Source organism: Fundulus heteroclitus, unplaced genomic scaffold, assembly GCF_011125445.2.
Source record: "Fundulus heteroclitus isolate FHET01 unplaced genomic scaffold, MU-UCD_Fhet_4.1 scaffold_28, whole genome shotgun sequence".
NCBI lineage: Eukaryota > Metazoa > Chordata > Actinopteri > Cyprinodontiformes > Fundulidae > Fundulus > Fundulus heteroclitus.
Window position 1 is genome coordinate 3,314,288 of NW_023396689.1, and position 15,517 is coordinate 3,329,804.

Consider the following 15,517-nt stretch of genomic DNA (forward strand, 5'->3'; position numbering starts at 1 on the left):
ACTTTAAATTTCCTGCTTTAAATTCTGACAAGACAGAAGTTGTCATCTTTGGACCAGAGTCCTCAAAAAATAAACTTCTTAATCAATCACCTAATCTGGATGGCAGTAATTTGGCCTCTGGTAATAAAGTAAAAAGCCTTGGTGTTATTTTTGACCAGGATATGTCATTTAAATCCGTATATAACAGGTTTCCAGGAGTTACTTTTTTCACCTCCGGAATATTGCCAAAATTTTAAACATTCTGTCCAGGAGTAATGCTGAAAAACTAGTCCATGCATTTGTTACTTTAAGGCTGGACTATTGTAATTCTTTACTATAAGGAAGTACACAAAATGCAGTTCAAAGTCTTCAGCGGATTCAAAATGCTGCAGCGAGTTCTGATGAAAATCAACAAGAGGGATCATATTTCTCCAATTTTAGCAACCCTCCTTGACTTTCTATTAAATCAAGATTAGAATTAAAAATTCTTCTTCTAACGTATAAAGCCCTTAAAAATCAAGCTCAATCATATATCAGAGCTCTGATAACCCTGTATGTTCCTAACAGAGAACTTCACTCTCAGACTTCAGGTCTGCTGGTGGTTCCTAGAGTCTCTAAAAGTAGAATGGGAGGCAGATCCTTTAGCTATCAGGGTCCTCTCCTGTGGAACCAACTCCCAGTTTTGGTCCATGAGGCAGATGCCCTGTCTACTTTTAATACTAGGCTTAAAACTTTCCTTTTTGACAAAGCTTATAGAGTAGCTTAGTTTACCATGAACTATAGTAGTTGTAGTTATGCTGCTATAAGTTTAGGCTGCTGGAGGACATCAGTTCTACTCCAGTTTGCATTGTATGATATTTCAACTTTTAGTTGTTGTTTTTTTCTCTCTTCATAGTAAGTACACCTGATCTGGCGTTCTGTTAACTGACACCATCCAGGGTAGGCAAATGTTGCAATAAAGATGATTATTACCACCTGCCATTACCATATAACATAGAAAGGATTCCTGGAGTGTGTCTCCACTCTGTCTTCTCTAACCCCCAGTCGGTCGTGGCAGATGACCATTCACAGTGACTCTGGTTTTCCTTCCTGTTAAAGTTTTCCTCTTCACTGTCGCTTCATGCATGCTGAGTCGGAGGGATTGCTTGCAAAGCCATCGACAATGCAGACAGCTGTCCACTGTGGTTCTACCCTCTTTTAGGAAGAGTGAATGCTGCAACCTACTGGGTTTCCTTAGGAAACTTTTTGATCAATCTGTGTGTATGATTTGACTGAGTTTGACTTTGTAACGTACTTTGAGATGACATGTGTTGTGACTTGCCGCTATATAAATGAAATGTAATTGAATAAAAAGTTGAATTAAAGAACATATAATAAAAAACATAGCATTATGATGTCTCTTTGGATAGGTGCAATGAAATGCTTTTCTTAGCCTTATCACAGGAAAAAAAGTCTTACCTCAGACCCCACTGGACAACTCTTTGTTGGAGTTTTTAGTGACAAAAATGAGCCACTATTTGTTTAAGAGAGGTTCCCAACCTCATTTGCTGCTCCAGCTGTTCACTTTGTAACTCCAGATAGAGTGGAAACTCACGGACATCTCCAATTTGGTGAAACAAAGTTCGACATCAAATTTTGAGAGAAACTCGTCTTCTGGGTGCTAGATGGCTGCTTTAAGGCAGTGGTACTCAATTCAGGTCCTTGAGTGCTTTTGTGTCCAGCAACTTTTATTTGTTACATTGCTTTAATACACCTGTGTCAAATAATCAAGTCATTAGTAGGACTCTGGAGAACTTGACTGAGGATGTAAATTCAGCCTTTTGATTCAGGTGTGTTGAATCAGGGACAAAAAGCTGCAGGAAACTGGACCTCAAGGACCAGAATTGGGGACTACTGCTTCAAAGTTTTGCCTTATCTGCAGAAGTCTCCTTAAAGCACTTGCATCATCAGCACCTGCACTGTCAATGCAGTTAGCCAGATTGATTAAATTATCTATTGTGCTGCTCCAAATGTTGCCTGCTGCTTTGTCCTTCATGTGTGACAGGAGCTCTAGGAACAACTCTGGCGAGTGCACAATACCACCTAAGTTTGCTGTCGTGTTGTGACCCAAGTTTGGCTGTCTAACCAATGAGAGAGCTGGTCACGGAAACGGTCAATGGAGATGGTAAAGTAAAAAGAAAATGCAATGCGAAAAAGGGATTATGTTGTTAAATGTTGGATAAGAAAAGTTATTTATAATCAGATTTATGAATTTTGGTTTTTAAATCTCCATTTAGAAATAGGATTTGGATAATGGATTGATTAATAAATACAATTTACAATGCTCTTGAATAATTCAATTCAAAATGTGCAATTACAAAACGCTGTTATATGATTTAAATGCTAAAATTTAAATGGTTGTATTTCTTTTTCAGTCACTCTCCTGGTCCTCCATAAGCAAGAGGCCAAAGTTTAATTTTGATATTAAAAATGTAGCTGTTTCTTAAAGACCTTTAGCAGTGGTGACTGCTGCTCTCTGAAACAGGCTCAGTGGTGTTAATTAAATCCAAACATAATGTATTGCATTAACAAATGTTGAAACACATAAAACACATTACAAAATTAGCCCTTCTCTCTTTTTACAGGAAATGGTCTATGACCCTGTCATGGCAACTGTCATTTCCCTCAACTTCAACTTCCTCTCAATGGCCAATAGAGTAAGTTTGCTTAAACGGTCTTGCCCCATTGTGTTGCATATGTATGACTTGACTCTTTTTAAGTAAGAGAAGCTGCATTCTACACCAGCTGATGTAGCTCCTATTGTGGAAACCAAACACAACAGCTTGTACAGCTGTGCCATTGCACCATGTCTTTAAAAAATACAAAAAGGTCACAGTTTTACTCTCTTCCCTTGTAAGTCATGATTTGAATATAGAACTTGAATTTTAGATTTTAGTCTCCCTGAATCAAATAAATTACGATATATTTCCAGGCCTGTTCTGGAAACAGGCATTCCAAAGTGTTCCAAAGTTTGTTTGGTCAAACTTCCCTGGATTGACCAGTTCCAGAAACTGCAGACTTTCTAAGTTTGGAAAACGCCTTGAAATCTGTTCTGTCAGATTGTCAGCAATAGCCATGGACAGCTTTCTGAAGGGATCCTGGGGGTCAGGCATTTGTGACTAGCAGAAGTCTCTCATGCGCTCATCTCGAGGGTTTGTTTTGAGATTTGCTGCTTTTGAATAAACAACTTGAGAAGCTTCTTCTGACCTTTTCTCCTTGACAAAGGTCAGGAGACATTACATTTTAGTTTTGCAAAACCCCACAGCCATAGCCCTCTGCTGGACAAAGTCAAAAACAAAATAAGTTTCACTGAACATTTGGTGGTATGTGTACTAAAGGAAAACAAACTCTTCATTATGTACTGACATGGGATGTCAGCGTCCCTTCCCCCATGCGCTGGCTCTGCGAAGCACCTCAGTGATAAAGCCTCCTTTTCACAACTCAGAGTCTGATGAAACAAGTGGCTCCAATGTGTGCAGAAAGTTCATACAGCCACTTCCCTTGACAGCTTGGGATCTGCGCTGTTCATGAGCGTTGGCCACTTTTCCAGGGTGCGTAAACATTGTTCATGGGAGCGTTATCCCCTTGCTGGGGTACTGACCTTCTGGATGTGAGGTCGTATTTGGACTTCATGCCAGGCCGACCTGTTGGTGATGTGAAACAGTCTCTTGCCCAGTGGCCAGTGTGAGTGACTGTAGCAGATGTTGATGGGTGCCCCACAGATAAATATATCAGCTGTAAATGCTCAGTTTTATTCCTCCAACCCCAAATCGGCACTGATCGGCGCATTTGTCATCTGTCTCCATGCTTCAGAACCAACAGACCTGTAATGAAATGAAGGACAAAAAGAAAAAGAGGCAGGAGGAGGTAACCCCCCCTCCCCCCTTGAATTAAATTAGAGACATTGCTTGGTGAAATCTGCTGCTTACTGTTACTCCCTCTCTGCGTTGTTTCCAATAACTGTAAGTGTAATATCTTTTAGTATTTAACAAACACAATCGTTGTCTTTCTCCCCTCCTTTTGAGCCACAGGCAAATGGTGTATCAAATATTGTCCCAGCAAGCGTATCAGGATTTAAATTCATCAGCTGAGATACAGAAGAGGACACACTTTCTAACATTATTTCTCCAAATAATCCACCCATAATGGACTGATTTGTTTTATGATCCACACCTGTGTGTTTGATCCATCCTTCGGATTTTTTTTCTTCAGTAGATGTTGTAAATCCCAATCAAACTTAGGAAGCTCTGCTAAAATAACTAAAAGAAATTGTGTGAAATTGCATGCGGAGGTTACACAGGTTTCTTCCAAGGAAGAAAGTAGAAAAAACACTAAAGTTACATCCTAAAATAGCTCTAAAACCAGTTTCGTGCCTTGGTTTAGAAAAAAGTTTAAAAATTTAGCCAGCCACAATTGATCACCAGCCACGATGTTGAAAAGTTTATTCACCAGAAATTGCATATCACCAAATGAACAAAGAAAAGATTCCTCGGCTCCTAAATTACTGTGTGACAAGGGCATCTGCATTTTGGTAGGACCTTGAAAATGTGGTTACCCATACTAAATAATTTGGGGACCGTCCTATGATTATCCCATAATATTTTCCGTTTCTACTAGTTTCTGCTGCTCTGCAATATCAGTATCTATAATAAAATTATGCAAGCCATTAACATTTGTCATAGATTCCTTAATATTAGCTGATTCATTTGAGGATAACTAAATGCAGGGTAAACAAAATCTATCAAATCAGCAGCAATGTCTTTCTGCCAGCACAATTAAGGTACATCTTAACCATAACTTGTAACTTTTAGTGTTGCTTACTCGTGCTTTCTACCAGACCTGCAATGAGCAGAAGCTGATAATGTGCTATTTCCTGCTCTCTGTTAATCAGCTAGATTTAAGTCTGGTGTATTATATTCATATATATGTATTATAACTAGAGCTATCAAACAAAAACATTTTAATCACAATTTAATCGCAAATTATATTTTATTTGTAGTGTACAAAGTGTAAAAGCTCATTTAGGCATTTAATATGCTATTTTGCAATAGATGACTCTAATGAAAATTATGCTCTTACAAAAGGTATCTTCCTCTTTTTTGTTTTTTTTTCTCCCAATTTTTAATGCCTCAAACAGATGTTTAATGTTCTCCCAAATTTCTAACAACTTTTCCAAACTTCTAACCGCTTTCTAACTTTTAGGCTATAGTTTAAAATAAAAATTTTCTCCAAAACTCACCAAGATGCCGGTGGCCGTGCTCTTCTCCAATATAACTCACATATCAGCTTGCAGCCAATACCTCAAATTGCCTTTCTCCATTCAAACTTCTCCTGCACTTCAACAAACATCATTAATGCATCGACCATTTTTCCCAATGATTTCCAAATTCCCCTTAGTTTTTTACCCATATCTTAGCCAGATTCTTGCTCCATAATGAACACTTTTAACTTAACCAAATGAAGTCTGTTCCGCAGTCACTTCTCTTATCGTGAGGCCCACGCACGTGGAGAAATTCACATTCTCATGAAGACACACACACACACCAGCAAAAAACACACACAGAGACACCCACACTCTGCAGAGCCGCAGGGCTCAACCAATCTCTGCTTCTCTCTCACACATTGCATCCTATTTTAACTGAGACAAACTATTTAACAAGACATAACAAAAATAACATATTAAGACAGACAGCTAGCACATCACAGAAGGACCCCTATGCCCCTTTCCGTATTCAGCAGAATCTTTTCAGATTGTATTAAACAAATCGCCTGATCTCACTGCCATGCCTCCAAACCCCGTTTAAAAGGGTGCCAAACATACAAAATATGAGGGCGACAGAGGTCAAAAAACCATTTGGCTCCACTCTGTCAGATCCACAACCAAAAACCCCAAACTCCCATGATGCATCACGTATGCATCCTTAAACCAAAAAGTAATAAAAATAACAACAAAATGTCCACAATAGTTAAATATTAAAATTCCCCAAATTAATATTAATTACCAATAATATCTAATAATTTCAACAAACAAATAAATTTAGCAAGAAAACTAAACACAAAACATTAACCATAATGCATACAAAGAAAATCACAAAATGTTCATTCAGGCTCCTACATTACCGGTCCCTAATTCTTAACAAGTTTACTGTAACAATTATCAAACAGATTAATTTATTAAATGGAGCCTCAAACAGAGTTGAAGAAGTTCCTTCCAGATAGAGTTCATGTCTCCTCAGTCTCCTTTAACAGACATAGCTTAGTCACTGGCCGACATAGTTCAGAAGTTTTGGTCTTGACTTTAACTTGGCGGACATAACCCTTTCTGTCAGGAAAAGTCTGGTCCTCTTCCTCTAAGACTTGCTGTCTTAACGTCACGTTCAATATTTTTCTTACGGAACGTATCAATCTTTCCCAGCAGCCACCATAATGTGAGCCTGAGGGTGGATTGAAATGCCATGCAATGCCCTTTTGTTGCAGATTTTTTGCAATATGGCTGCTGTTCCATTGCTGAATAGCTTGTTTCATCTCCACGTCTGCTGCCTTTAGATTGGTGCCATTGTCTGAGTACATCTCCTTCACTTGTCCTCATCTTGCCACAAACCTCCTGATTGCATTAAGACATGCATCTGTATTCAAAGAAGATGCAACTTCCAGGTGGACTGCTCTTATAGCAAGACATGTAAAGATGACTCCATATCTTTTCACTTGGGCTCTTCCCCTTCGCACCAAGAAAGGACCAAAGTAATTAATCCCAACTCTGGTAAATGGCGGATCATCAGAGAGTAATCTGCATCTAGGTAAATCAGCCATTAATTGCTTCCCCGTTGAACCATGGAGCTTTCTGCAAGTAACACATTTTGATAACAACTTTCTGATAGCTCCACAGGCTCCAGGAATCCAAAACCTCTCTCTTAATTTAGCCAACATGTGATTCCTGCCCGCATGAGCTGTAACTTCATGAACATGTCTCAACACAAGAGAGGCAATATGGGACTGCTTGGGCAGTATCAACGGCTGCTTGAATTCAGATGGCAAGGCGCATTGACTCAATCTTCCACCCACTCTTATCACTTCGTCTAGAAGCACTGGATTGAGTTTATGTAGTGGGCTACTTCTCTTAAGATTTTCTCCTTTCATTAGCATCATTATGTCCTCTTTAAAGTATTGCATTTGGAAATACTTCACAATTTCTGATTCTGCTTCATCCAAATCAGCACAGGACAAGTCCATTCCTTTGGAATTTGATTCCATGTCTTCCATGTTGTTCACATTATCTGAAGACAAAACCTTCTTTCTTTTCAACCTTAGCTGCAACAGCCTTTTCAGCCTGAGAAACCACGCTACAGCTCTCTTCAGCTTTATCCAAGAGGAGAAATGCTGCATTAACATGTCTGTAGCATTGCTGAGCTGTACCTGTACAGTGTGAACTTGAGCCACTCTTTTCACCTCCAAGTCTTCACAATCTGCAACTCTGATATCAGGATTTGTGGGCCATAGATCAGATGTCTGAAGAAGGAAACTTGGTCCAGACAGCCAGTCTCCACACAGCAGCAAAGCTTCGGCTGTCAGTCCCCTGGAGACAAAATCAGCAAGATTAGAGCTAGAATTCACATACCTCCACTGAAATGGTTGTGAATGCTGCAGGATGGCTGTTATACGGTTCGCCACAAATGTCTTGAACCTTGTCGTTTTACTGTTCAAATATTTAATGACAGCTGTACTGTCAGTCCAGAGTACAGAGTCCTTCAGCTATAACTCCAGCTCTTTCTTCAACAGTTTATCCATTTTAACTGCCACTGTAGCAGCTGTGAGCTCCAGCCTTGGAACAGTGGGTGTTTTTAGAGGAGCAACTCTGGCTCTGGCCATCAGCAGAGTGGACCGTGCCTCACCTGAGTCATTATGTAGCACCAGATAGCTTACTGTGCCATAAGCATCTTCGCTTGCATCAGCAAAATGGTGAAGTTGTGCAAAGACTGGTCTACCAAAATGCTTGGTTTTAATGCACCTTGTCCACTCCAAATTCTTCCAGTAGCTTGAGTCCCGAAAGCCACTTCTTCCAACCTTTAATGATGGTGTCTGGTAGCTCTTCATCCCAAGAGTATTTTAAACGACACAACTCCTGAAGAAGTTTCTTCACTGGTAAAATGACGGGAGCGAGCAAACCCATTGGATCAAAGATAGAACTAACCAGTGAAAGTAGTCCTCTTCTGGTGTGTGGGCACTCTTTGAGATTGATTTTAAACTTGAACTGGTCTGTTTCCGCACACCACTGTATTCACAGGGCCCTCTCCACTGGTAAGTAATCCTGATCCAAATCCAGATCTTGAAATCCAGTTGCTCGTTCATTTACTGGTATGGTGTTAAGCAACGTTCGACAGTTACTGGACCACTTTGTCAGCCGGAAGCCGCCTTTTGCCAGCATTTCTGTCAAAGCAGCAGCAAGGGTAATCACACTACCTTGATCCTTGACAGACTTAATGCAGTCATCCACATAAACGTTCCTAAATACAGTTTGAGCTGTGTCTCGACCAAACTCTCCTTCAAAATCAGAAGCACATTTCTGCATGGCAAATGTTGCTACACTTGGAGATGACGTCGCTCCGAAAATGTGCACCAGCATCTTATGATCCACCAGCTCCTTACTGTAATCACCATCAGGCCACCAGAGGAATCTAAGGAGGTCTGTGTCTTCATCACTTACTTGCACTTGATAAAACATGCCCTCCACATCAGCCATCATAGCAACAGTCTCCTGACGGAATCTCAAAAGCACTCCAATTAATGAGCTTGTTAAACCTAGTCCTTGCAGCCACTCCTGATTTAAAGATGTTCCTCCAAAACTAGCTCCGCAATCAAAGACGACACGTAGTTTTTGCTTCACAGGATGTCTAACTCCATGATGAGGTAAGTACCATTTACGATTACTTGATGTTTCATCTTTGGCATTTATCTCCACTGCATAACCTTTCTCCAAGATGCTGTCCATGAATGCCACATACTCCTTGTAGTAGCTGCCATCTTTGGAAAATCTTTTCTTTAAATTCAGTGCACGTTGCTCTGCCACTGATCTGTTATTTGGCATTTGCAGTTCTGCATTTTTCATTGGGAGACAAACCTTGTAATGTCCATTCTTCAGCTCCACAGACTTACACATCATAGAAATAAACTGCTTGTCATCTTTGGACATCTCAATCTCCTCAGTTTGACCTGCATCAGGAAAATCTTGCTTAAATTGCAGCTGCCACAACTCACCCAACCTGGCAACTGAAATCCTATTTACAGTCACTTGAGTCCATGTATTGGTTGGTTTAGTCCCTCCACCACCTCTCAACGGTCCATTTATCATCCAGCCTAATATTGTCCTCACAGCATATGGTACATTATCCACACTTTTTACCGCTTGAAGTGGTTCCATAGCTTTGGGAACATTTGCTCCGATGAGCAATCCAATGTTGGCTTGGATAACTGGGAGTTTCACTTCCTTCAGGTGGGGCCATTTATTCACATCTTCCTGACGAGGGATGTTCTCTTTGCAAACTGGAAAAACATTTTGTGAGTATACTTCTGACAGCTGAATGAAGTTGTCACTGTCTAAACTGCTAATTTCCAGTCCATTCACAATACAGGTATCCACAACAGACTCTCTTCCCATCGTCCTAAGCAAAATACTTGTGTTATGTCCGTTCATATTCAGTTCATTTATGAGAGATTCTGTGGCAAAGGTAGCTGTGCTTCCTGGATCTAGAAATGCATAAGTAACCAACACTTTAGTCCCTTTTACAGCTTTGACACACACTGGTACAATAGAGAGCGTGCAGTCTTCTCTACCAGCCCCAGTGTAGCCAGAAATTTCCAAAGCACTTGACACAGTTTGCTTATCTCGGCTTTCATTTCCATTTTGCGCTTCTCTTGATTTAATATTTATATGCAGCAGCATTGGGTGTGGTCCAGAACACTCCTGACAAGATGCCTTTTCTTTACAGCAGCTGGCCATATGTCCATGTTTCAAACAGGCAAAACATAAACCTCTGCGCCTCAAAAAGTCAATCTTTTCTTTGTGTGACTTGGCTTTTAGTTTGTTACAGATTGACAAACTGTAATGTTCTCCTTTACAATAAGCACAGGGTTTTCCATTGGCATCCACAGGTAAGTAAAACACTTTCTGCCTTTGCAACTCGCTCACTATATTGTCTTTATTTTCTACAGGGGATGGTACAACAACAGTGCTGAAAACCTTCTTTGACCTTAATAAATCTGGAGCCTGAGACTTTGATCTCTGGCGGGACAACACATCTTTACTGTTATTTGACTCTTTTATGTTCCCATAAAGCAGATGTATCATGTACTTTGCTTGTTTTGTAATAAAATCAACAAAATCCTTAAATTGAACTCGCTTTTTTGTTTTCTCTAGTAAATCACGTGCAGATTTTCTCCATGTTTCTTTAAGTCTGTAAGGTAGCTTGCTTACCAGCAACTTGATGTAAGTGGCGTTGTCCAAATCTTCCAGATAAGTGATGTCTGCCATTGCATTGAAGCATCAGTGAGAAACAGGGAAAAGGAGTGAAGTGCTGCGCCATCTTCTGGCTTTATCATTGGCCAGTCCATAATTTCTTTCATATATGCATCTGCAATTTTAAAATCATCTCCAAAAAAATCCTTTAGCAAAGTCTTTGCCTTGTTATATCCAGCTGTTGACTCCATGTGGATGCAGCTCTTCACCAGTTCATGTGGCTGGCCACTAGTATACTGCAAAAGAAACTGCAATCTGTCACAAGCATCACTTGTGCGGCCCTCTATGTTGTGCTCAATAGATCTAATAAAAGTCTGATATTCAAGAGGGTCACCATAAAAAACTGAAATTTTCAACTCAGGAAGCAAAGTAGCTTTATGGTTTTTCACCAAATAATCAGTAACACTGGCTTGTTGATGTATGGCCTTGCACAAGGCTAAGTCCGGGTTGGGGGCTGTAGATGCTCTCGGTGGTGTGGTTGAGGTGTTGTTTTGCAGATTGGATGTTGGTGAAACATGATGTGATGAAGGTCGAGACACAGATGTAATACCTATTTTCGTGTTCTTCATTTCTAATCCAGCAGGGGGCAGCACTTGTGGTTCCAATCACAGACATGAATACGTAGACACCGCGTCCTCGGGTGAGAGGCGTGCCGACAGAGCGGCCATCTTAGGTCAGACCTAGCTGCGCTCAGAGAGAATACAAGTCAATTCAGAAAAATGTACTTTATGTTTTCAGACACTCTGAATCCGGTGTATTCTCACCCGATTTCCAGATAAATCAACTGACTGAAACGTCACCCCTTTAGGGGCTACATGGGACCAATTGATTGAATTAAATTATTGTCTAACTTAATATATAATTTCGATTTTGTATTGAAAGTAAACAAACTTCCAGAGCCACGTCCCAGGAAGCCCGACTTTTACTCCGCTTATGGGTGCGCAAATAAAAGGATAGGCCTACTAGAAACCAGATCCTGGGGAATTACCTTCCATAAGTAAGATTTTATAATAGATAATCCTAATGCTTTACAGTCACAGTTTTTCTGGCATAAACACAATATGTGCTAATGGGTAGCAGGGATGGAAGTAGAGAAAAGTACATTAAACACCAAAAACAAACAAAATGGTCCTAAATTACTGGATAGACATGATTTGTGGTGGGGGGGATATTATACCGTTTTTGCTATGATTTTGTAATGTATTTGATTCTTAGATGCGTTAGGTTTTTTGTTGATTTATTTCCCCCCAGATTGCGGTTTGTAATATATAATTTTTAAATGCTGTTATGAGCACCTCTGCTCTCACTTGTCTGTATATAGTTTTGCTCCTATGTAGATCAGTGCTTTTGTCTGTAGATCGGTGTCTGTGTATGTAGCCTATACATACAGTATATATATATATATATATATATATATATATATATATATATATATATATATATATATATATATATATATATATATATAGGAAGAAAGAGAGAGAAATTTATGTGTGTATAAATTGTGTGTATATTATAATATATAACTGCAAAATATGTAAGTGCATGTACATTTTTCATCCAGTTTGACTTCAATTTAAATAGTTTTGGTTCTGAATAAATATATGTAATCTGTCTGAAATGTCACGAGTGTTGTGAACATATGATTAAAATGAGATCTAAGCTGCCTCCTATTCATTTTGACAGCAGATGTCTGATGTGTGGTCTGACCCAAGATGGCCGCCTTGTAGGCACGTCGGCCCAGCGGCCGGCAGCGTACAATGGGGCGTCTACGTATATGATGTCTATGGTTCCAATTGTTGCGCCTCTGGATTGTCCATAATTAATTCATCTCCGTATTTGTTCCCATCGTCATTGTCCTCATTGCCATCATCATCATCACAATCAGCATCACTGTTTAAATCAAAAGAAGCTTGAGTACATCCTGAGGCATATTTTTGCAGCACTTCCATTTTAACTTCTGATTCAGCCAGGGCAGTTAGAATTTCATGCATTTCTTTCTTTGCTTTTAATTCTGCCTCAATTCTTTTCTGCTGAGCATCAAATTCCACAGCTCTCAGCTTTGCCTCCGTTTGCTCCCTTTCTATAGCCAACTTTTCCTTTATTGCAGCAGCTTTTACCTTTAGTGATGCGCGTTCCAACTCTGCCTTTATTCGTAGCGAGTATGATGAACTCCTGCTTCCATATGACGACCCAGAGCGCCGGCTAGGAGCTCTACTGTTTGTAGATTTCACGTCCACCTCCAAAGCGCACATAGTTCCGACCTGGCACTTTAGTGCTGGTTCAGGTGCCTCCGCACCAAGCGTCACGGTCATTTGATCAGCCTGTCCCACTTGTTTCAAGACATTTTTCATCCAATTCTCACATTTCCAGAAGAAGTTAATCATTTGCTTGTTTTTAGGTTGAAACCATTTTTCTTGATCCTCCACGTAATCCTCTTCCACCATATAGTCCTTAAGCACTGCATTTGATTCACAGAATTCTTGGTGCAAACGGTGATAATCGACCCGCAGTTTGTTTTTAACAATGTCCACATTTTCTTCTTTTCCATTAATTTATCAAGGTGATTGATCATACATGATACTTGGGACAACTTGTATCTGCGCACATTTAAATCCTTCTCCTTGGACGCCTCAAATGCTTTTTCCGTCATTTTTAATTTCCTCTTTCCTTGACTTGACTGAGTGTGTCGACATTTTAATCGTTTTTATCCACAATAATAATCCAAAATTTGTGAAGAAACGAATTATCCACAGAAAAAATCCAAAAGGTCCAGAAATCCACTTGAAGCTGTTTTTTTGACTAGTTGTAAAGTTCAAAAACAAGTGCAGCTGGCCTGACTCGCTGCGCCCTCAACAATCCCAACAAGTTGTCCAGATGATTGGTCCAAAAATAATCCAAGGAGACGTTATTGCATTTAAAAACGTTTTAGTGAATAGATGGGAAAAAAGGGTGCTTAACATACAAAATATGAGGGCGACAGAGGTCAAAAAAACATTTGGCTCCACTCTGTCAGATCCACAACCAAAAACCCCAAACTCCCATGATGCATCATTCTTCAAAGGTGACACGTATGCATCCTTAAACCAAAAAGTAATAAAAATAATAACAAAATGTCCACAATAGTTAAATATTCAAATTCCCCAAATTAATATTAATTACCAATAATATCTAATAATTTCAACAAACAAATAAATTTAGCAAGAAAACTAAACACAAAACATTAATCATAATGCATACAAAGAAAATCACAAAATGTTCATTCAGGCTCCTACAGCTACTGTTGTGAAATTTTTTTTGATGTATGTAACTCTGATCATATCTTCTCTGGGTGCTCCTGCATAACTTTCCCATGTGAAAGAATCTCTCATGCTTACAGATTCACTATTGTGTTTCCACATCCAAGGACACAGAGAGGAGTTGAGTTAGATAGGACCTGGATCGTACCAGTGGCTGCACTCCTCTGAAGATTACTTCCACTTTCTATGTTAACTCAGAATGTATAAAAGTTTAGTGTGTTCTTTTTCTTATTGCTCGGTTTCTTGACTGCGTTGGGGGACAGAGACATTCAAACGCTCATGCCTTTGAATAAATAACATAAAGACAAACGATGCATCATTTGTTTTCATGAGTGGTGTGCTCACTTAATTGATAATTATTAATATCCATTACAATTTGGCGTTGTTGGCAGGATCCGACGTGCCAGGAAGACTGCATGGTGAGGGATAAGGATGCTTGGCTAGCCTGAAGACCTATCTTCAGTCCACCTACATTGAAATAAGGGGAGTCCTGGAACCAGCTCCTGGCCAATCGGAATCCGAATCCAAAAAATTTCTGTGATCATTCCTGGGTGAGACACTGCTCTAAACCATTTTGTTGCACATTAATCATCATCTCCTAATACTTATTTAATTTTGCAGAGTTAGTGGAGTGAGAACATCAGCACGAGGGCCTGACCCTGTCTGGAGAACAGGGCTGGTCTATTGGTAACAATAGGACCAAGTGAAACAAAGGGTTTTGCGGGTGGTTTTAGCATTTCTACACCTCATAAAGGAGAAAGCCAGGACGGGCAGACGTGCTGCCTGTGGTAAAAAAATGGGTTCCGGAACCTCAAAGGTTTCGGGAGTGTCTCTCTCTCCTCCAGACTCTCCAATACATAAAATTATGAGGGGGAAAAGTGGAGATGATTGGGTTGAATGTGCTTTAATTTGGTAAGATAAATTTGGTTTTCCACGGGATGCAACTTTAAGTATAAATCAGTTAAGGTGAAACAGTTGATGGAGAGAAACTAGGTAAAAAATAAAAATAATTATATATATATATATATAAAGGGATTTAGATCTGAGGGAAAGACGAATAAATGCGGCAATGAATGCTAAAACTAAATTCTGAACTGAAACAGAAGGCAGGGGAAAATATTTATCTGGGGACATGAGTAACAGACGTGACAATGCTGGTTGTGCTGCTGATGACCCCTTGTTTAAAATTACATATGGACCTAGTGGGGCTTCACCCTCCTTTCCATATGCTCCATTGCAGGCGGAGCTGCAGGCCCGCCAGGTGGCTGACCCAGATCTGGACTCCTGTCCCCCTCCGTGAAGACATCAACCTGTTCAAAGGTATGCGGACCGAGGCAAGGCTGCAGAGCGAGGCGAGCTCAGCAAGCAGGGCGGCTCTGACAAAGCAGCGGGTGAACAACTACGGGAGGATCCCTCCCTCATCGGACCCAGTCACTCCCAAGGCAGAGCAGACACAAGAGTCATCTCAAAGCCAGAACTGGACTTTATTCGCACCTCGCCGTTTTTCACATGCCAGAGAAATGGGAAACAGCGAGTAAACATTGGTGTTTTAAAATCACTGCTATGTGTAGCAACTTATCCCGGGTTGAAGAAAGTTGCCCCCTGACAGTTTGTACGAAAGTTCTTAAGAAGACGTCCTACAGATTCTGGCCCACGGACTATTAGTGAAATAAATCGTTTCTCCCTGTGT

At 40.1% G+C, this 15,517-nt stretch overlaps 1 protein-coding gene across 2 annotated transcripts; it reads right to left on the reverse strand.

Annotated features, from left to right (window-relative positions):
* Positions 1 to 1,294: 1,294 nt before the first annotated feature.
* LOC118559381 lies at positions 1,295 to 14,131 on the reverse strand. Of its 2 annotated transcripts, XM_036130083.1 has the most exons (4): positions 12,318 to 14,131; positions 10,487 to 11,126; positions 7,432 to 7,591; positions 1,295 to 3,842 (listed from the first exon to the last, which is right to left on the reverse strand). In XM_036130083.1, exons 1-4 carry the CDS (start codon positions 12,973 to 12,975, stop codon positions 3,828 to 3,830), a joined length of 1,473 nt encoding a protein of 490 aa, XP_035985976.1. In that variant the 5' UTR covers positions 12,976 to 14,131; the 3' UTR covers positions 1,295 to 3,827. The 2 variants fall into 2 exon arrangements, 1 of the variants encoding a protein (XP_035985976.1); XR_004928811.1 differs by lacking the exon at positions 12,318 to 14,131 and having other exon boundaries at positions 7,432 to 11,125.
* Between the last annotated feature and the right edge of the window lie 1,386 nt (positions 14,132 to 15,517).

Bases quoted from the DNA above. Each gene is read 5' to 3' on its own strand.
- LOC118559381 (XM_036130083.1), bottom strand. From the start codon at position 12,975: ATGGTGGAAGAGGATTACGTGGAGGATCAAGAAAAATGGTTTCAACCT. The intron at 11,127-12,317 runs CATAGACATCAT...TGTGATTGGAAC, and splicing joins AGAGGCGCAACAATTGGAAC to CACAAGTGCTGCCCCCTGCT. The intron at 7,592-10,486 runs GTAAGCAAGCTA...TTTTGTCTCCAG, and splicing joins CCACTTACATCAAGTTGCTG to GGGACTGACAGCCGAAGCTT.